Source organism: Gavia stellata, chromosome 27 (assembly GCF_030936135.1).
Source record: "Gavia stellata isolate bGavSte3 chromosome 27, bGavSte3.hap2, whole genome shotgun sequence".
NCBI lineage: Eukaryota > Metazoa > Chordata > Aves > Gaviiformes > Gaviidae > Gavia > Gavia stellata.
The window spans coordinates 5,594,857-5,616,746 of record NC_082620.1 but is presented as its reverse complement, the minus strand read 5'-3'; the positions used below and the strand labels follow the sequence as shown (position 1 = coordinate 5,616,746).

The window sequence follows — 21,890 nt, the reverse complement described above, 5'->3', positions numbered from 1 at the left end:
TCAACAGTCAAGGGACACAAACAGCTGAGCCGGCAGTAACAATAGCTGCTGTTGTGCTGTTGCAAAGGAAGACCACTAATACGGCTCGTACCAGCATCCAGAGATGCAGCTGAGGACACTGCAGGCCTGCAAATTTTCACCTTCCTTATTGCTTTGGGGAGGGCCCAAATTCGGCTGAGCTATCCCTTTTGTCGAACCCTGTCCATGGCTCTGAAGCCTGCGTCTGAAGAGAAGCTTTAAACTACCAGATGACTAGCAGTATTTGTGCATCAGTAATCCTCTTGCAGCAGGCGTGTCCAAGACACCAGGGCTGTTTTCACAAGCTACAGCAGATATACACTACCTGCTCTTACACCTCAAACTTGGATATCCCAAAGTCTTGCTTCTTTCAAAGGGTCTGGCGCTGCCCATTACAAAATATATTTCATTCCTACCTTTTCTGCTCCCTTCCCCACAATAAACACAATCAAAGAGGGTTGGAAATCATCCAGCTGTATATGGCCAGGACTCAGATGCAAAGCAGGCACTAAATCTAGGCAATTGTCCCCACCAGGACCCGTCACATTAGCGTCACTGATACAGACAGAAAACTATCCCCCTCAATACAACACTTTGGGGTTCAGTCCCTTCTCAGCCCCTGTAACACTTTACCTGCATGCAGGGAATTCAAACAGACACTGACAGTGTGCAGCAGCTCACATTCAGTCTTTTTAACATCAGGTTAATTGTGTGCTCAGCCTAGAAGAGCCAGCAATTGTGAGGAAGCAGAGGGACCTAATAGTTCAGGACCCGCAAGGGAACTAGATGCTCTGAACTGCAGGTCCAGCCACCGCTACTGTGATGGTTGATTTACGGCTGTACTATACAGAGGTCAGGACTGCAAATACTGATGGAAATGTGACTTAACGTGACAAGGGGAGCTGTCATTCCTGGCACCAGCTCTGCCTTCAGAGGTGGCAGGAGGGACAGTAGTATTAAGAAGCTGGCAGTTTCAGATAGCCAGATTGAGGACTTGGACACCTTGCACCCCTCTGCCACCTCCTGACGGACACGGCGGAGGACACGAGCACGCCAAGAACACACAACTGGGGTGAGCTGCAAGGAGAGGTTAGGAGCACACATCTCAGCCCCAAACACTTCTCTCCACCTCCTCTCCTCTCTCTTCTGCTCCCACTGCCAGCACTGCCCCTGACCACGTCTGCCTTCTATTCCCCAAGCTCCCCTGCTACGGATGGGAGGGCAAGGCGCGTGCTGCTCCTGCCGATCGGTGGAATTAATCTGCTCTGAGCTAGCCTCAAGGCAGCACGGGGCACCGCAGACAGCGCTGAGTCTGCAGGACTGAGAATCCCCAGCTCTCAGTAGGGTTTGGGTTTTTTTAATGAATTAGGCATAACTGACACGCACTGAATCCTCCTGTCTAGACATCTGCAGAGAAGTGACAAGCTGCCAGAGAGGATGTGGAGCCTCGGCAAGGGGGTGGGGAGGATGGGGGAAAACTGCACACAGTTGCCAGCTCTACAGCATAGAGACAGTGCTGGCTTCAGGCAAGAAGGGCATTCAGCACATTGACCTAGTCAGTGTCTTTCAGCAATTCAGTGCGTCGTAATCAATCGGCTCTGGTGCACACAGAAGGCTGGAGGTCTTTTCTCATTAAAGCCTCTCTCCCCATTACTCGTGGGGAGTTTTGTTTGGAAACACAGCTCAAAGTTGCTCTCAGGTACCCCAGCTCAGGCTCAGAATTGCTTTACCCGAGAGAGGAGGGAGTGCAAGGCAGAGCCTCAATGCCTGCACCGGGACATTCCCACAGCTGAAAGAGAGAAAGGGTATCCAGCGTCCTTAGTGCCTATCTGGGTACACAATCTTCTCCCTCTCTCACGCACACTTTGCACAGGCATAAACCCTTCCTGCAGACATCTTCAAATTCAGCTTTCGCTTTCAGTATTTTGCACAGAGGGGACCGCAGCAGCTCCCAGCAGGACTCCATGGTTGAGGGATTTAGAGGCATCTGTGCTAGTGTTTGGTTCGCTTTAAGTAATTGGTTGTACGGGTCAGGACTCGAATAGGTTTGGGACTGCCGAATTCCCAGGTTAGGGAGAAGTAGGAAATGGAAACTAATTCATGCCTCGAGATGCTCAGCAAAATGCGCAGGTCTCCGACTGCACTGGGATTAGACAGCAGTTCCTACAGTCCAGCACAAAGCACATCAAATCTAAGCGAAAGGAGCCCTTTGCCTCTGCCAAAGGCTGGAAATGTGGGTCATGTCCTAATTCCCCCCTCCCAGTGTCCCCCAGCGGACACGGGAGAGGAGCTACTGTCGCATCCAGGGCTATTTTATGGCACAAGCAGTGCCAAACCTCTACGCATAGGCATCAAGCAAGTCTCCTCTCCAGGCAGCACAGTGATGGTTAACAGCTTCAGCTGCACTATCCATCACTGTGGTATTCCTCGTCTCCCTCTAGCCGCCTCTGTGACAGATATCTCTCTCCTCAACTCATTTTTCAGACAGGTAAACGGACAAGACGAGAGCGCTCAGGTCATTGGAGGCAGCCTGTATCAGAGGATCTCAATATTCCTTGGCTCCTAGACTTACCCAGGAGCTCCCTGCCTGCAATGTCCTTGCCCAGCAGCTATTCAAAGAGGGATTGTGCCCTTTATCTTGTCTGCTGTGCAAGGTGATGGTGTCTCGAGTAAGTGGCAGTGGGCCAGTTCAGAACGGGTCGTTACCGCTCAGCAATGAGGTCAGACGAGAGCGATGAATCTGGTGAGACTCAGCAAGAGCTACCACTTGGCTTCTAAAGGCAAAGTTGACTCCACGACGTGAGGCAGCGTGGCCTAGCGGCTCCAGCACCAGGAAAGAAGGAAAAAGCACTCAGGTCTCCTGGCTGCAAACAGGCGAGCGGATCTTTTAGGGATGAATAAGCCAAGGAACAATGCTGCTGCCGCCAATGTGCTGTGAAGCGCTGCCCATGAGCGACTCTCCAAACCAGGAGGTCACCAGCTGCACCCTGGCCTCATCCCTTTCGCAGAGACTGCATGGCCCACGCCACTGTTAACGGACAGCTTACAAAGCTTCCTACCAGCCGCAGTCGTAGTGTGGGTCGGCAACGTAGACGTGCCGGACCACGTAAGCAGATCTGCATTTCCTCTTCCGAACAAGCTCAGTGCTTCACGCTGTGGAGCAGTGGGAGCCTGTTTTCAAGCCAGAAAACAATTAAGAGAATTCCCTCACATCTTCTTGCAGGCAGCAGCACAGGCCACGTACATGAAAACCGAGCTGTGAGGAGCACGTGACATAACGGCCTTGAGTTTGCCGGTACACTGGGGGCCTGCCAAGGCCAGCGGGACCCAGACCCTGGGAATTTCAGCTGAAGGAGCTTGAATTCCTGTCCCTGAGGAGTCACATCCTTTAGAGGAGGCAGCGTGGTTTGTAGCCAATTCTAGCAGGCCAGGAGGAAAGGGTGAAGCCTCTCTTCCTACCAAGTCCAGCTTGCCTAAGGGTCTGGAGACAAGGCTCCCGCACCTGAGAAAATACAGAAGCCAGCACTGAAATGTGCATGGCTGTTTGATTTTTGGGCTGCTGAGCCTGAAACGCAGCAAAGCAAGACTAGAACCCAGAACAGTCTCCCCAGCAGATCTCCAGTCTGCAGAGCACGCCTGCCTTGATTTTCACATGCCGCTCGATCTACAGAGCCCCAGACCAGTGCTGACGAGAGCAAGGGCGGATGGCCACCAGATGGGCTGGCAGAGCAAAGAGGTTCCATTGCCACCCTCACCAAGCTGACCTTAGCTGACAGAAAGCAGAAGGGATCATCCTAGCCACCCAAGATGCTAAGGAATGACTCCATTTGGATCCTAGCCTGTCAAGCCAAAAGAGCAGGTGACTGTTATGCCTGCCAGCTCCTGGTCCGCTCTGAATTAGATGCTATTTGCTGGGATTCATGAATCAGTCAGTTCTCAGGAAGGAAACTCAGATCTTTACAGCCAAGATCCCTAAGAGTCTTACTCACTGCCATGCTGCATAAAGTATTTCCAGCAGATGCTCATGGGCCAGGAGAGAAACTTGGGCTGCAGAGGGGAGAGATTCCACAGAGGTGATTGTTTGACTGTAGCGATTGTAACCAAAAGGCTATTGTACATTGAAGTGTTAGAGGTCCACATAACAGTGAACTTGTAATAAACCAGCACCTCCTGGTGCAAAACACTAGCACACAGACATCCTGAATCTGTTGCGGAGGCCCTGTCCCTCCTCCCATCCTTAAATGCAGCTCATGCCTTTGGACCATCCATACTGAGAAGGGGCAGTAGCTCCCTGAGGCTCATTTCAGCTGTGCCCTGTCCTAGGGACAAGTTACCTGCATCAGCCTGGCACACCTGGAGACTGTCAGGATTAAAAGCACCCGAATATCCACGTGTTGCTGAATCACTCCAGAACTAACCTCCCTCCTTGCGGTCTCCAGCAACGGAGAGCGCCCCAAGATAGCGCTCATTGGACAGCAGCCATTGAAGTCAAGGGAGAGCTGGCTTCCTTTAGAGAGAGACCCCATAAAAGCAAGGCCACTGTTTCTGCAGCTTGGCACGAGAGTCCGCTCAGTCGGTGGCCGTGAACGGACACACAGAGAGCAGGAGCAGCCACCCGACCGCCGCATTTCTTCCTTGCTGTAGAGAAGCCGAGGTGCCAGGGCCGGCACTCCTCGGCGAGGGAGGTATTTGCTCAGCCAGCAGAACCAAACCAGCTGCCTGCCCTGGCCTGCTGCCGCCCAGGACCACCTCCGCGAACAGGGATGCTGTAGCCTGAGCGGAGCCCTCTGCCCTAATGGTCACTGCAGAGGCCAGAAAAAAGCTGCCTCCTGCGTCCCCCCCTGCAAGTTACCAGAAAACCCGAGGCAACGTTTCTCCCTGTGCCCTTCAGCTCCCCCGCAGCCAGGGATACCAAAGAGCCCGTCTGCTTCCACTGAGGGGGAGCAAAACCGCCGCTGCCGGATCCTCTCTGCAGCGGCTCCCTGGGCCCCAGCACCTCGCAAGGCTCTGGAGCTGCAGCGTTTCCCTTTCCCAAAGGGATGGCTCCACGACTGGGCAGAGGACAGGGAAGGAGACGAGGCTTAGCACAGAAACGCTGCCGGCCTCAGCTACCGAGAGGTGCCAGGCTGAGAGAGCGGGCGGCCCTTCAGGAGCGGCACCGGTTGTCCCTCCCGCCGCGCTGCGCTGTACCCCGGCAGGCGAACTTGCTCTCCGAGGCGGGACGCGGCACCAGCAGCGCCGGAGCACCGGCGGGCAGCGGTGGAGGGCTCCTCCGGGGGGTCCTCCCGCCGCCGGCCCCCCCCCCCGGTTAACCCCGGGGCGCGCCCGCGGGGTGCCAGTGCCCGGCCTTTGCCCGCCCCGGCCCGGCCGCTGCTGCCGCGGGGAGAGGGAGGGGAGGGGGCGGCGGCGGGGCCGTGCCCCGGCGGTACTCACGGCTCCGGCGCAGCGACGGCCCGGCCCGGCCCGCGGGATGCTGCGGGGCGCCGCTATGCCCGCACCGCTGCCGCCGGCCCCGCGGCGGGGAGACGGGGCGGGGCGGGGGCGGGCAGGTGCGCGGCTCCTCCTCGGGCCGCGGCGGGACGGCAACGGGGCCGGGGCGGCCCCGCGGCTGCAGCTTCCTCCCTCACCCGGAATAACCCCGCCGCGGAGCCGTGCGAGAGGTCCCCACGGCACGGCACGGCACGGCACGGCACCCCCCCCGCAGTTAAATCCCGCCGCGCACGTGTCACCGGGCCGCGGGGGAAGGGGAGCTCGCCCCGCCCCGCCCCGCCGCTCACTTACCGGGCGCGGGGGCCCGTCCTGCGGGGGGGCGGGGACACGCGCGGCACCGGCCCCGCTGAGGCAGCCCGCGGCCCGGCCGCCGGAGCCGGGGGGGGGCCGGGCGGGGGCGTGGCCAGGGCTGGGCAGGGGCGGGGCCTCCTCGCCCCGCCCCGCCCCGCCCCACGGAGCCGCGCGGCACGCTGGGAGCGGAAGCGGCGGCCGCGTTGGGGCGAGGCGGGCAGCATGGCAGCCGCCGGCAAGAAGAGGTGAGCGGCGGTGGAGGGTGGGCGAGACCGGGGAGACCGCGGGCGGGGGCACCGCCGGGCTGGGGCACCGCCGGGAGGCCCGCGGGGCGCCGCCAGCCCCGGTGCGGCCCGTCAGCCCCGCGCTGCTGGCCCCAAGGCCGCCGTGAGCGGCTAGGCCCGGCGCTGCCGGCCCGGCTCCCCCTGAGCTTTCTCTCCTCGCCGCCCCCAGGAGCCTGGCGGAGCTGAGCCTGGACGAGTTCCTCGCCGCCGGCTCCGAGTCGGAGCGTGACGGCGGCTCGGAGGAGGAGGAGGAGGAGGCCGCCAGGCCCGCCAAGGGGGCTGCGGCGCAGCGGCGGCAGAGCGGGAAGGCGCAGCAGGAGGGGAAGGCGAGGCAGCAGCTCCAGGCCCGGCCGGCTGCGAGGTAAGGGCGCGCCGCTTCCCTGCTCGGCCGGGCCGTCCCTTCGGGACAGCCTGCCGTTAGTGCTCGCCTCTCGCCCGCTTTGGGTGAGGCTTGGCACCTCTAAGCACGCGTTCGTGGGTGGGTGGGTGTTTTACTTTTGCCTGTTCCTATAAGCAACGGCGGGACTTCCTTGCAGCATCTGTCATAGAGTGAGCTAGTTCTGGGACGAGCTGGATCAGAAGTGCCAAAAAGGGCTGCGTTCAAGACTGTAGCGTGGTTACAGGGTATGGCACAGTCAGGTTTTTGGTCGTACCTGTGTCAGTTCGGTAACTGCAGCAGAGAAAAGCTTGTGTTTGCTTTTAATCTTTTACAGGGTATATTGGAGTAAGGCAAAGCTTACTTTGTTTTTCCTCGGTTTGTGTGTGTTTGCTCTTACTGACAGGCATTGGAGTATCTGCAAGATAGGAAATGATGAAGTAGTTCTTAGGCACTGCTAACCACTATTAGAAGCCAAAACAATTCTTTAGTAGCAGATAAGATTTTACCGAGCTTTCATTGTCAGATTTCTCTGGCAGTATAGCTTTCAATATTCTTTATAAAAAGCTTGCGAGAGTAATTCTGAGAAATAGAGAAACAGATTTTTTTGGTTTTGCAAAATGTTTTCATGACCTCTGGTCAGCATCCCAATACAACCTGATAGTTTGCTATCAAGATTTCTCAGTGCTGAATGAAAATAACCTTTTGTAAGTTCTCTAGAGCAGGTGTTAAACGGGACACAGAACTGTGGCCACAGCCCTGATAAATCCATCACTATTCAGATTAGCCCCAGGTGTGCTTTAGTGTCCAGAAGTTGCTTGCTTTTCTTACAGCATCAGCAGAAGTTTGAGCAATGAATAAACACATGTTCATTCTTACCTACCAGGAAGAAGGGAAAGGCGTCTGAACATAAAGATCAGCTCTCCCGGCTGAAGGACAAAGATCCTGAATTTTATAAGTTTTTGGAGGAAAATGATCGCACATTGCTGAATTTTGATGCTTCAGACAGTTCTGATGAGGAGGAGGCATTGCACATACCACCTGATACACTGGAGGTACTAGGCCCTACTTTGGAGTGCTGAAGTCAATGATTTCAATTAATTACATGTTAAGTACTTGAGTTTCAGTGCAAGGCCTAAGTGTATTTGGGCTTATAGTGGCACAGATGGCTGGGGAGGAGCTTCCCCAAAGATCATCTGCAGGTGTGTGGGCTTGTAATCCAGAAATCAGCTGTGGATTTGAACTGAGCCTGAGGAGTTTGTTAAAGACTGAAAGCAGAGCCTTAGAGTGTATTTCCTCTGTGGCTTTGGTTTTGTGTCTCCTTTCCCACGGAGAGTTTGTTTTGCCTCAGGTGATAGCCTTCTCCTTGATGTTTTCTGTTATTGCACATTGTATTTTTGTAGCAAAGCCGCAGGGCTTAAGTAGCTCTTTTGGAATTTCTAATACCCACCACTTCATTACTGCTTTACACAAGGTGCTGATAACAGCATTAAGAAAATTCACTGCTGCCTGCCAGCCTTCCTCTTCAGTAGCTACTCAGCAAAAGGGATGGGGCCAGAAGAGAAGTGTATAAGCCTTTTCTCAGTCTTGGTACCGACTTCTCTAGGAAGCAAGTGATGAAGATGAAGAAGAGGAACATAAAACAGTCAAACGGAAGAGAGCTTCTTTCATCCCTGTGAGCTTGAAAATGGTTGAAGAATGGAAAAAAGCTGCAGAGGTGAGCAGGGAGTTGTTGGAATAGAAGGCACTTGAGTGTTCTTTAAACATTCTTCCACATGTGTCGCTGCCTCTAAAAGACCAACTTTTGATTTGTTCATCTTTCACAAAAATCTACAGAGATAATGTATGTCCTATATATAAGGTCGTACTCCTAGAGGTCTTGTTACTTCAGCGTGATTTGTCTTCGCAATTTTTCTTGGGCTGCAAGTTTAGAGTACTTACACTCTATCTGAGGGAGAAGCTGGAGAAACTTGTGTGGCTCAGAAGAGGTCAGAATGGTTAACTTGTGATTTTTCATCCTCTTGCTAAGCATTGTGCCTTTAGCAGCTCCAAGAAGTTTTTTAGTCATGTTTTGAGTAGTGATGAAATGGCTTGCTGCATCTGACTAAGAGGGGGAGGGAAAGGTCCAATTGGATAGTTGCTTGCAGCTGATTCATTTCTTCTCAACCCCCAACCAATTAAAAGCCCTAGAAGCCCATTTTAAAGCAAGTGAAGGCCACTAGTGTTTGTTAACAGTCTTGACGTTTTTCCTTGGCATTATAGGATGGAGCTATTTTTGCAATCAAACTTACAATGAATTCCAATGCTCCTGTCCCATGAAGTGCGTAGGAGTTTCAGAATATTGCTTGCTTTTTCTCCTCAGCAATCCTTTTTCTTCTTTCCCCAGAGAAGGCTAACACCAAGACTTTTCCATGAAATCACTCAAGCCTTTAAAGCAGCTGTAGCAACCACCAAAGGAGACAGTGGTGGGGCTGATCCCAGCAAGTTTCAAGTCACTGATGCTGCAGGTGAGTTGCTCACCATACTACTTCTGTGAGACAAGGGAAGTCATTTGGTAGGGAAAGTTTAGCTATTGGAAGAGAATGGAGATAAGTATTGGCAGGAGTTAACTTACCCTTTCATGGGCTTCATTTCACTTAAGTAGCTTATCTTCCTGGCGGCGAGTCTGTGCAGTGGTATTTCTTCTGGTGTCCCAGTGTGTAAGTGTACCTCATGGTGTGTGTGCCTGGAGCAGACTTATTAGAGTGAAGTTGAAGCCAGGTACTGTTTATATGTTTGTAGTGCGCGTTTTTTGGACAACTTTTGCTGCGGCTTCTTGCTGTTAACTCTTAGAACTAATCCTACAAGACTCTTTTAAGTCTTCTTACCAAATAGTGTTCTGTAACCTCACAACAGTTCAGAGGTCAGTTGCACCATCAAGTTCACATTCCCCTAGCCAGGACCTCTCAAAATACTGCATGTCTAGATCTCTTTCTCTACAGGGTTATCATGCCTGTAGAACAAATGAGATGCAACCTCTCTCTCCAGCCTAGCCCCCTTTTGCATAAGGTCCAGGTTTTGCAGACAGTCCTGTTTTAGACTCGCAGCAGCATGGCTGAGTGGGAAACATCTTAGTGTCTTGGAGGATGTGACCTGCAGCCTGCCTGCTTTTACCACTAAATTAGCAGGTACTTTCCTGCTGTGTTTTATCAGCTTCTTGTTGTGTGCCATCTGGAACTGGCACTGTGGGGTGGGACTACTTAAGCCCACATGTTGTCCTTAATCCTTTCTTGCCTGGCATAGGGCTTTTTATGTCTTTCATTGCTTTTGGTAAAATCTTATTCTTTAATGTAAGGCATTACATAGAATTCACATGTCCATTTCTGTGACTTTTTTATTAAAAGGTGCCTTTAATTCTTATTATGGTTTGGGGGAGATTGGTGGTAGTATAGACTCCTAGTCATGGGTCAGGCTGTTTTTGTGCTTGGTGCTGTTTACTGAGAGCAAAGAGATGGCCCCTGTGCCAGAAAGCTGTCAGTGATAATCTTGCTCTTTAGATAAAGTCTAGAGTAAGACAAACTGATGCTTTCGGGAAGCTTGTGGAAACGCAGTAGTTCTGCTATGGGAATTACTGGCTTCTTTTCTTTGTGGAGCTCTTCTCAGATTAGCTGAGAAACCGGGAATATATGGAAAATAATTTACAAATGCTTTACTGACTTTTTTTAACCAGTGTTCAATGCCCTTGTGTCCTTCTGTGTCCGGGACCTGTTCCACTGCCTGCAGAAGCTGCTTCTTCTGAAAGCCCCAAAGAACAAACTAAAGTAAGTCTGAGAACTGTGGGTGAGAGGAAGCTGGTTGGGGTTTTTCAGAACTGCAACCTGGCTGTGAAGCTGGAGAAAGATAGCAGCTCTTCCCAAACAGCAGCAAAGTTGCCTGATTATATCCACAGTTGTCTTAGCCAGGTTCTTCCCTTCTTCCCCAGAAGCGCGTCCTCTGTAATGTTAGACCCCAGCCATTTGCAGAGGACATGTGGCTTCAACAGGAGGAGATCTGGAATTGCATATGCTTGCACTCAGGAGCACTGTTAAGGCATTGTGAGTTGGCTTTCAGCGAAAGGGACCAGGCCTTCTGCCTATACGTAGGCAGAGTACCGCAAGTATGTGACTTCAGTTAATCCAGGGCTTTAGCAGCTATATTACACCCTCAAGTCTGGTGGTCTGAGGGCTGGATCATCTGAGTTTGAGCTGTTCACTGCTAGAGCCTAGATGGGATGGAAACAAGCGTGCAACTGGGCAAAGAGTTGTACAATTCATTTTTTTCCAGAATGGCAGCATTGGTCAAGTACCTCTGTATCCCATTCGCTGATGCAATTTGATTTGACTAGAGAGAAGGAATGACAGTTTTAAAATCTCAACTGCTGCCTGGGAGCCAGGAATTCTCTGGCTATTGTGTGGGTTGGTGCTCAAAGAGTTTTAGAGTCGGGCTGGGCCCATAATTGAATAGGTATCAGCATGGCTTACACAGGAGCAACTGGGAAAGGTGCTGGAAACTCAGTAAGTACCAGTCTGAACTCTTGCTGGATGAACCAATACCATAGCTGGGGACTATGAGCTCAGTTTCATAAAGCAAGCTGTGAAGTTCCCAGTATGTTTTGCAAGCTGGAGCAACTTTATTTAACTGCTGTGTCTGATTCCTACTAGACATTCACAGAAGCTTTTTTATCTCAGTCCTCTCTGGAGTTTCAGCAGGACACAGTTATTACTTGCTTCATAGTCTGAGCTCTTTTGTTTTTCCTGTTGTTGGGTAGAGTGCGGATTGAATGCCTTTCAGAAGTGCTTTCAGTTCCAGGGCAGTTATTTTTAACTTCTCGGTCACAGATGAAGGGAAGGGTGAGCTATACTCTAGATCCCTTGTTGACAGCAATGCCTAGTCTGAGAAGTAAATTCCAGTTCTTTGCGTAAATACCAGTCTCTTCCCTCCCTAGCCCTGACTTGTACAGACTGAGTCTGAATTTTGGGATGGCCTGGGGGTGCTGCTTCATGAGTGCGGTGTCAAAAGTTTAGAAGAGACTGAGCACATGTCTCACAACTAATTTGATCCCTAGACTTTCTTGCTACAAGCTAGCCTGCTCTCTTCTCAGGCAGTGGCTGCAGAATGCCTGGGTAGAAGATAACATCAGTGTGAGGGATTCAGGTCTCCACCAGGCTTTTTGGCTGTCAGCACTCCTTGTATCACACTTCCAGAGATCTGGGTACTTTGAATTGATTTTCTAATGCTGTGCTTCAGGCAGTTTTTAGAGTAGAAGTACTTCTTTTCAGCTGTAACAAAATTGTTACTTCTCTTCTTGCTTTGCAAGCAGTTGTTTTTACTCACTGGCAATATCGAGGAATTGAACTTACTGTTCTTTGTGCTGCTGAAATCTAATCTATTTGGGGTTTTTCTTAAAGCTAAACCCAACTCTTGCTCACTTCCAGAATGGTCCTCCCTTCCACCAGCCCACTTTGGAGCAAGCTGCGACTGGACATAAAAGTGTACCTCAGCTGTGCCATACAAGTAAGAAATTTCAGCATGTTTGTGTTACTGGTGTCAGTCTGTGCATCACGGGGCTTTTGTTCAGGGTATTTTGGAATGGGGCAGATGGGCTTTTGCATCTGTAAAGAACACTGCTAAAAGGAGAGCCAAACAATCAAGAAGATAATTAATAAAGCAGGTAACAGTGTAGCCTCAGGTGCTTTTCCTTTTGAAAAGACAGCTACTCCAGTTTCAGGGTGACTTTGTGGTCATCACAATACTGGGAATCTTGGGCGTTGGTTTCTATGCCTTCTTCTGTAGTGGAAAATAAATAAGACTTAGTGGCTGAGACTGCAGTGGGCAGAAGCAATCTCACTGAGTCTCGAAACCTTGGGCATCTGAGATTTGTGTGTCCGTCCAGTTCCCTGTCTTGTTATGGAAGTATTTGGTCTAACTAACAATTTGGAGGTCCATAGGACAGTTGGGTCACAACAGGTAGCCTGTAAAGAAGGGCCACGTTAACATTCTGGCAGATCTTTCTGTTTTAATTTGTCTGACAAATTAATATTTAGTGGGCTTTAAAGTAGTTTGCAGTGCTGTGCTCCTGCATGCTGCATCTTTAATCCAATTTTTGGCACTATGATCTTGCCACTTCTTGTAGTAAATACTGCGAAGATGTTATGTTGATAACTTCACATTCTCCCAAGTATGATTATGCTCCATCCCACTAGGATATCCCATCCATCCAAAGTTGCCGACATCTGGTGTTTCAGAGATAATTAATGGATTATTTCTGAAGGAAATTCCTGCCCCCAGTTAATTTTTTTTGATATTGCTTCATCATGCATCCCCAAATTTGGAATGTTAAAAACAAAACAACAACATTGAAATACTCATTCTTCAGAAGCTGAGGGAAGGGGATATAAGGCAAGGAAAAGAAAGTACTCATGTCTCTTAGCTGTAAGCTGGCAGAATGACTTAGCAGAAAGAGCATTTTGATCATTAGAGCTTTTTTCCTCAAGTCGTGGTGCCTCTCGCCAGCAGCAGAAGATTGCAGTAGAAAAGGAAAAGCTGGCAATGCAGTCCTGTTGAAGTAATCCCTGGTCCTGTTCTTGCTTCTGAGTGCCCTCAGTCCCAGGCTTTACTACAGTGTTTTTCTGGCGTAGTAGTTTCTGAACAATATCTTCTTTCCTTCTGGTGTGTGAGAGACTTTGCAAAGGAGACCCGCTCAGTCCAGAATCTTTGCAGAGCAAGGTGGAGAATGAGGAGGAAAGTTAAAAGTAGAAAAAATGCCTCTGCTTCCAGCAACTGGGATTGCAGGCAAGAGGGGGAACTGCATCACACAGAACCTTTCTCAAATTGAAGTGACTTTGAGCTTACCATTGTCTTCAAATTAGAAACTGCAAACATCTCTGGGTTTGGCTGCAGGTGAACGGAGCTGAACAACCTGGAAATCCCAAGATGTTGTTTCTTAAATAGTTTGTCTAATCTTTTCCTTGAGCTAGAGTTAACCTCTTGATAGCCAATAATATTCCAGCTTCCCATTAAAGAAATCCTAGTGAAATCCAGTAGGTCATCAGATAGCTCAGATGGCCTGTTTCCAAGCCTTGTGTAGTCTGAGGGAGTCTTCATCATGCTTTGACCATTTGTAGTGAGACGACCGAGGCATTGGTGTCATGCCATCTGCAAGATGTCTTAAGCTGTATATGGACTTAGCTTTTGAAGTATACACAAATGAGGTTTTATGTGATGAGCTCAGGTGCCATTAGCCATCCCAGTCCAGTAGCCTGAACTCCCATTTGCCAGGATGATGTATTTTCATGGGACTTATTTAACCTGCTATGTGCCTGCTCCTTTCCTGATACAGCTTTTGGGGGTTTTTTTTGAGCTACTTCCTAGGGAAAGCTGGTCTTCCAGTCATTTGGTAACACAGAAATACTTGGAAACAGCAAAATACGGATGCTTAATGGTAAAGGAAGAGGTGATGAGGGCTATGCACTAAATGTGATCGTGTTTTGTTTTTCCTCTGTAGCTCCTGTCTTGTTTAACAGAAGCCTCAGTTGGTGCAGCAGTCCTTCAGCATGTCAGTTCTATAGTACCTTATTATTTGTCCTTTCCAAAGCAGTGCCGTGCACTTCTCAAGGTAAGGTGATGTGCTATGATATGTCATTTGGATCTGAGGTACTTTCTTTACCCCTTCAGATGAGCCTCTCATGGTATTTGGGCTGGATCCCATGGCAGTTCAGTCTCTTGTAGTCCTCTTCCCTTGCTTTTCTTTTGGACCTGGAAAGGACTCCTGCTTCTCTTGCAAGGCCTTCTAGGTACCGTGAAGCGCTGTCATGCTGAGGTGAGCGGGCATGTGGCTCTGCGTGTAGCTGCTGCTAATCCCCATGCAAAGTGACACGGAGGTGTTCTGGGGAAGCTGTCTGCTTCCTCATTGCAGATGGAGTAATTGCTGCCTGTGTGCTGAGTCTGTGTGTGCGTCTGTGATAGTATTTCACTTTCAAGAGCTGGGGGTGGAATATTTTTGCAGAAACTTAGTCACAACTGCTGAGTACTTAAGAACAACAAAGGAGGTGTGGAAGAGTGCAACAGGGTGACATTTAAATGAAAAGCTGCAACGCAACATTTAAATGAGGCTGAGAACCCTTTGATGATAAAGATGACTGGTATACAGTGATGGTAGGCTGGTATACCTCATGTCTGAAGGTGTAGCACTCTGCTCACTGCCACACAGATTCTGTCTCTGGCTCCAAACCCTGCTGCTGCTCTACTGTTTGAATTAATACAGTGGATGTCCAGGGAACTGGAATTAAGTCAGAACTACATCTCCGTGAGGAGGTGTGTCTCAGGAATTGCAACCTATTTGCCCAGAGGGAAAACACGTTGGTAAATTCAGAAATCAAACCCTGGTGTCCCCTGTCCAGAGTCAAATGCATCTTTAATAACATTCTTTGAGAAACTAGAATTTGGTGTTCGTGGTGAGAACTGGAGTGTAATTGCAGTGTAGTTGTATTCTGAAGAGTTCAGTGTAAGACATAAAAATTACTTTTTTTGTTGGGCTGGAAGATGTATTGGCCAAATGTGTAATCTAGTGTGGTGTTGCTGTTTGGGGGATGGTGAGTAAGCTTTGCAAAGCCTAGGAGACTGAGTCACATGCACAGGCTGGTGCCTATGCTCAGAAGCTCAAATGTGTTTTTAGGCACGTGAATAAAAGTTCATGTATTTTTCAGAGATGCTAGTTTTGGACAGTTTCCTTTATTGATTGTGGAAACATCAACCTTGCCTTTTGTGTGGTCTCACAGCTAGAGTGGGAAGACAGAATGGCTATCAGTGCTGTTGTGACTGATTGTGTGACAGCCTGCCATCTTTGTGTCATCTTCCTCCTCAATTGTTTTTTTGGTGTGAAGGAGGGAAGTGGGAAGCTCAGGCCTGTGTGTAACCAGGAGGGGGCTCTTTGTCCCGTCACTCATCTGTATCTTTTTATTTTCTGTTCCAGCAAGCGATTAATTTGTGGAGCACAGGTGAGGAAACAGTGAGAGTACTGGCCTTCCTTGTGCTGAACAAGATCTGCCGCTACAAGAAAGAGGTGTACCTAAGTCCCTTGCTCAAGGTAAGGCTGGTACTTGCTGCACTCTGCAGCTTTTCTTTCTCACATTATATGTGAAGATCTTAGAGCATGAGCTGCAGCCTATTAGGTAGGGTAGGTGCTGGAGATGGTGCTGGCTACCTCCAGAAAATTAAACAGGGAAGAAATTCTATGTTAGGTCAGAGTGATATCCTGCTTCCTACTACTGCCCTTCCTGCTGGAGGCACACAGGGTCTTAGCAGGGAAGGCCTCTGGTACTCATCTGTCTACTGGATGAATACTCATCTTCCAAATTCTTGAGGGCTTTCATCAAGTGCTGACATGCTACTCGGCACTACTGAGCTGCTCTGATCTTTCAGCTAATAGCTGTGGTTCCCAAGTGTAGTTTGCTTAGGTACCACTGTTACAGAAAGAGAACTGTGACCAACCATAAGCATGTATGGCTCAAAGCCATCCCACAGTTCCTCTCTTCTTGCAGAGACGTGATGATAGGGGCATCTCCAAGTCTGTGCTAAACAATGTGTGAGTGCAAAATGATTGTGACTTTCCTGTCTCCCCTGAAGAAGGAGCAGACTGGATTACTATTTTTGCATATTCCTTTGAAGTGACTTGTCTTCTAAAAGGAATACCTCACCCCTGGTTTGGACATATCTGGGTGGAGAGGGTTAGTGAAAGAATGTTTTTGTTCTGGTTTATGTGGTTCTATCTTGTTGTCTTTCCTGCACAGCAAATGTACATCGCATTTGTGAAGAACTCCAGGTTCACCTCTCCCAATGTCCTGCCCATGATCAACTTCATGCAGCGCACACTGACAGAGATGTATGCCCTGGACACGCATACCTCTTACCAGCATGCCTTCATCTATATCCGTCAGCTTGCCATTCACTTGCGCAGTGCAATGACGATAAAGAAGAAGGTAGGTGCCAGTCAGTGTGGAGGGAGTGTACCCTCCTATGGGGAATGTGTGGAGAAGGGAGATTACAGTAGCCACTTCAGGCTTTCAGTAGTGTCTCTAAAGTATCAGTACTTGTGTCTGACCTGTTTCATAACGTGCCAAGGAATTTTTTGCCAAGGGCTGGGAGCTTTGGACATCACCTTATAGTAGCCTGTGTTAGTTCAGAATTTCAGCAAGGAAGGAGAGAAGACAACTGCAGGGTGGGAGTCACTTTCCTCTCCCCAGTTTGCAAGAGTTTGTGATGCACTTTCCATCTTTTGCCTTGGGCACCCTTTTTCCACTCTGTGAAGCTGCTGTTTGCAGCCTCTGTTGCAAAACCTCAAGGTAAAGAAGATTAGGAACCATCCTCATGTGTGCATCTTTCCAGTGAAGTCCATACTACTTAAAGGACAAAGCAGCTCAGACCTTTTGGGAGCAGCCCTGATTTCAGCCACCTCCTGTCTGACCTCGGAAATCTGAGTCAGATTGCTAATCCTGGCTTTATTCATGTTTAGCAAAACAGACCCCCTATAGATTAATTGTTCAGCTGCTCCCAAACATTGCAGGATTGGTGACCGGTTAAATCTCCTGGCTGTTCAGACATGGGGATAAATGAGCAGAGATAAATGAAGTCTGGGCTGCACATGCCCTAATTGGATTGCATTGGCTTCTTACACCCTCAGTCCTGGCCCAGACAAGACCTAAATCCACTTGATTTCATAGCTGGGCAGGGTTGTAGGAACTTTACATGACAACAGCACAACCAAAATATACAACTCCAAGTAATAAGCCAATTAATTTAAATTGAGCAGATTGCTTAGCTGTTCTGTGTGAGAGAAGCTGGGAACAGAGCTGCTTCGTACATCTCAGTGACCTGGTGAGAGCTGGGAGAGCTCTACCACTTCCAGCTGTGGCTTAAGTCCCTACTGCAAGGTTTGGTCCAGCAGCTGCATTTGAGGGTTTCTGTCCTTGTTTCAGGACTTACGCATCTGGCTTCATCCATGCAAAAGAGGAGATGACCTGGGCCTTGAAAGTCTGTCTGAAGCAAACACAAGTAGGAGCTGAGGCACCTTGTTAAGTGCAATCTCCTAAGTTCTTGGTGCAATTCTGGGGAATACATGGGCCTGCAGAACTCTTTGCAAAGGGTGTCCTTAAGGAACTCCTGCACTCTTCTGGGCTTTTATTTGATTTGGCACTATGGGCTGCTTAAGCACATGGCAGGGAGAGAGTAGGGGCTTGCCCAGACATTATTGAAAACAATGTCTCTTGGATTGGTGCAATACCTGACCCACACCTACCCATGCTACTGAGCCAGCCTGAAATGCTGGTTCAGTGTGTCATTGCCTGTCAGGCACGCTGCTGGCCTGTTGCATTGGTTTTTCTGGTAACCATAAAGACTGGCTGAGAATCAGAGCTGAAAGTTTGTTCTCAGCTCTGCTCTCTGTCACTTTATTCTATTCTACAACTGTCCTGGGTAGTGGCTTTTCCAAAAGCAGGGAGGAGTGCTGGGTTGATGATGCTTTGACAGTGAATGTTTGTAGGAAAATCTTTAAAATGAACACTGATACTACCTTTCAGAGTTAGTCGGGTAGTGGTTAGGGGATTAATACAGCTGAGGGAAGGGAAGCCTCAAGTGGGAATAACAACCAAAGGGGTTTGAGTGCAGGGAGGGGAAATCCAGATGAATTTCTTGCTAGCTTGAATCTGAGGTGTAGCTTTAAACACCCTTTTTCCCCCCTGTCTGGTCTGCAGAGGCCAGAAGGCAATTTACAAGGGTGTCAGAGAGGTACTACTTTCCATCCTTCCTCCCCGTGGGAGACCAGGGACTGTCCCACGGGCTGTGGAACAGTTAAAGGCTTCCTAATGCTTGGCCACATCCCACCATCTGCTGTGAGCTGGATCATTAAATCATCCTTCTCAAATGAGCCATACTTGTGAAGAAAAGCAGTCTGTGTGTTGCTCATTATTTCCTTTAAGGCACTAACTGGTACCAAATCATGTTGCCAGTGCAGCGTCTGAACTTGCTGGATGGTGGGTCAGCCACTAGCATCAAAGCGACAGCTAGAATGTTAGTTATTCCTCTCTAAACAGTACACAATGTCCTCTAAGAGAATGCTGGATAAAATGAGTCCTGTAGAGAAACCAGAGTGAACTCCTCTCAAATGCCACATTTTCAAGTCTTGTGCCTGTGTTTTTCCCTTTTCTGCAGGAGAACTTCCAGTCTGTTTATAACTGGCAGTATATCCACTGCCTGTATTTCTGGTGTCGAGTTCTCAGCACAATCTATCCCAGTGAGGTCATGGAGCCGTTGATCTATCCTTTGACGCAGGTCATCATTGGCTGTATAAAGTAAGTAGGATTTTTTTCTTCTTCTGTCTATACTTCTTTCTCTTGCTTGATGACACAGAGCAGTTACTAAGGGATGTTACTGCTACGTGATTTGGATTTAACCTTGCATTGTAAGGAATTGTCTGAGAGCTGCTTTCGGTTGAAGTATTCCAGCTGAAGATGTGTTGTGAGGACCTGTATGTTTAGGTAGTGAGAAAGTCTAGGAAAGAATAACCTACACCGCAACTAAATTCTCTGCATAAGGAATTTCAGTTCTGCCTGATTTGGTGTCCAGTTCAAGTCCTTCCACGAGCTCCCATATTGAAGGAGGACCAAGCAGTCTGTGACCCAGTGTCAAACTGCAGCCATTTCTGGGCTAATCTGAAAAGTAGCTAAGTAGTGCCCAGCAATGAGAACAGAAAATATTGTGAAATTCCTCTTCTTTTACACTCCAGAATATTTGCAGGATTTGTGTGGACTGGGCACGCTTCTGAATAATGCAAACACTTTTTGCTGTCATCTAGTGGGGAGCTGGGGAGACCCAAAGCAATGCAGTTAATTTAGGTGCTAAAAAACACATGATACCTCTGCTGCTGGGGAACTGTATTTCCAAGAAGACGTTCCAGGTAGTGTTGCCTTCTTCTGAAGGAAAGCTTAAAATAACTGAATTAGTCCCCAAGCATTTATATGAAGAACTATCCCAAGTGGGGAAGCTTAGCTTTTTAACATCCATCGGAATGCTTTGTCATGCGTAGAGCAGTTGCGGCACTAGGTAGTATTTGTATGTTGCTGAGTGTTCTTTCCAAGAGGTTATAGCTGTCGGGATATTTCCATGGAGAACAGTCCAAGTGCGAGCATGCCATGTGTAGCAGTTTCTGACTCTCAGAGCTGAGCTATTTGGAAAAAAATGAGGGAGGAGATGGGAGACTTGATTTTCGAATCTAAGTGTGTTTAGATTTTTTAAAACTACTTTTTCTCAAAATATGCACACCGGTAGGAAAGCCTGCTCAGGTATCTTTGGCAGTATGAAAGCTATTCTCATTTGTGGGTTGTTGGGTTTTTTGTTTGTTTTAGGGGTTTGGGTTTTTTCCTCACTTCCAGAGTATTGGCCAGGTATAGTGGTCTGCGTTTAAGCTTGCTGAACTCCACTAGTTCCATTAGTGGCGTTGAACCATGGTGGAATTTCTCCCAGTGGTTATCACGGAATCCCAGTGGTGTTAGTGTGCGTGCAATCGGAGACCAAGGGGAGATGAACTCTTCACGCCAGCCAGTAATTGCACATTGTGCAGTAGTGCTGCAGTAGTAAGGCTCTATTTTGAGGTGGTGTGCCGGGTAGACGGTGGCTCTCTGCTCCACAGAAGTTGCAACCTGAATAGCCTGGGCAGATTATCCTCCCAATTGTACAGAGTGGCAAGGAAAAATGTACTGACTTGCCTCAGGACCTAATAGTGTCAAAGTACAGAATCAAGTCCTCATTTCTAGCTCTGTAAATACAGTTAGATGCATTTTTTGGTGCATATTTGTTAAAATTTGAAAAACTAGGACGCCTTTATTGTTTTTAGTATGTCTCTCTGCTGAGAATTTCTTTCTTTTTTCCATCAGTTTATATGTTTATTACGAAATTTTTGTGCTTTGAAACAGCTGTTAATAATGAGTATTGAGGGAATTTCTGCATCTCTGGTGATCTTTGAAATCCTGTTAGCTCTGTTAACCAGATTCTCAGCTTTAAAACATCACTGCCTGGTCTTGAAAAACTCCTAAGTGGTGATGAGGATAAGCAGATTTAAACGATCGTTAGAGTATACATACATGCCTCTTCCCATCCCCCATGTGCACAGGCTGCTTCCCAGTGCTGTTGTAGAGCTTTAGTTGTCCTGCAGACTAATCTAGGCAGTTTTCTACCTGTCCAGGCAGATAAATCAGCTATCTGGGGCCAAGGAAAGGTGAATCAGGTGAGTCTCAGCAAGGGCAGCAAATAGAATTTCTTAGCATCTGCGATGGCCTGGGCTGCTTGGTATGAAGTACAGTTACTGTCTGACAAAGCTTCAAAGGTTTGGGAACCTGACAGATGGGTTCTAGGGTGGGGAAAATAGAAATAAATCCCATCCTGGCTTCCTTGCTGAGCCAAGTCAGCATCCAGGATATAAAAAAAGGGGTAGGCAGGTTAGCAGATGTGGGAATGGTGTGGCTCCACAGGCTTCAGTCTATAGCCAGGATCCCTAGTGGCTCCTTCCTGAGTATAGATGACCTCTTGTCCTCAGTTGGTGGCTGTGCTGTCCAAACTGAGACTAGCAAGAGTCAGTCTCTGTGCCATATCCCCTGGTGTAGGTATGTCTGTAGCAACTGAGTGTGATGGAAGAATTCAGGTTGTTTCTATTTGAGGTGAGAGGATAAAATAATCTGTCCTGCAGGTCAAGGGGTTTTTTTGCTTCATGTACCACTTCATGCCATTCTGGAAGGCCCATTTAGGGGTGTGCATCTGCTTGGGGGCTGCTTAGTATCTGACTGCTGCCGGCAGACTTTCTTGTGGAGGTGGTGTGGATGAGCTGGACCCTTCTCTTTGTTTCTCTTTGCTGCTCAGCTTTGAGAGGTGTGTGCATGTCATCAGATGGTGGGGCAGGATGCTGTGTAACATCTGGAATACCTTCTTGCATTTCTGCTCCTGATGTGGTGTGCTCTGGGGCGCATCCGGAGGGTGGTGGTGCTGGGAGACTCCTCTTTCCCCCTGCCTTTTTTACCGGGAGGTGGCGCCTGGCTCCAGCGAAAGGGTGGTGAGCGGGTGTCTGTCTGTCTGTGGGACCCAATCGATCGGCTCCCCGTGCCACCCTGGCCTCTTACCTGAGGGGGATGGGGAGAAACCACCATCCATCACAGGCTTTTTGCTCTAGGTAGGGACCAGGGCAGAATTTGAAAAGTGACTAAACAAGATAACTAGTAGAATAGGGTTGCCTGCTAAAATCAAAATTAGCTCCCTCATTTTCTTGCTCCTTCTTCTTGCTTTCCAGTATATAAAATGCATTGAAACAATTTTTAATAATACATATTTCAGAAATGGACCCCATGGGTGTCTGGAAGTTACCTGTGCTCAAG

General features: G+C 48.8%; 1 protein-coding gene across 1 annotated transcript in view; it reads left to right on the top strand.

Moving 5' to 3' along the window:
* Positions 1–6,021: 6,021 nt before the first annotated feature.
* The window catches only part of NOC2L (NOC2 like nucleolar associated transcriptional repressor), a 55,236-nt gene continuing 39,367 nt past the window's right edge, over positions 6,022–21,890 (top strand). The window contains exons 1-11 of the mRNA XM_059829938.1: positions 6,022–6,044; positions 6,253–6,401; positions 7,339–7,514; positions 8,066–8,176; positions 8,846–8,966; positions 10,169–10,259; positions 11,913–11,991; positions 13,982–14,092; positions 15,449–15,562; positions 16,266–16,454; positions 18,682–18,821. Coding sequence (XP_059685921.1) covers positions 6,022–6,044; positions 6,253–6,401; positions 7,339–7,514; positions 8,066–8,176; positions 8,846–8,966; positions 10,169–10,259; positions 11,913–11,991; positions 13,982–14,092; positions 15,449–15,562; positions 16,266–16,454; positions 18,682–18,821 — 1,304 coding nt within the window. The remainder of the gene's footprint in view (positions 6,045–6,252; positions 6,402–7,338; positions 7,515–8,065; positions 8,177–8,845; positions 8,967–10,168; positions 10,260–11,912; positions 11,992–13,981; positions 14,093–15,448; positions 15,563–16,265; positions 16,455–18,681; positions 18,822–21,890) is intronic.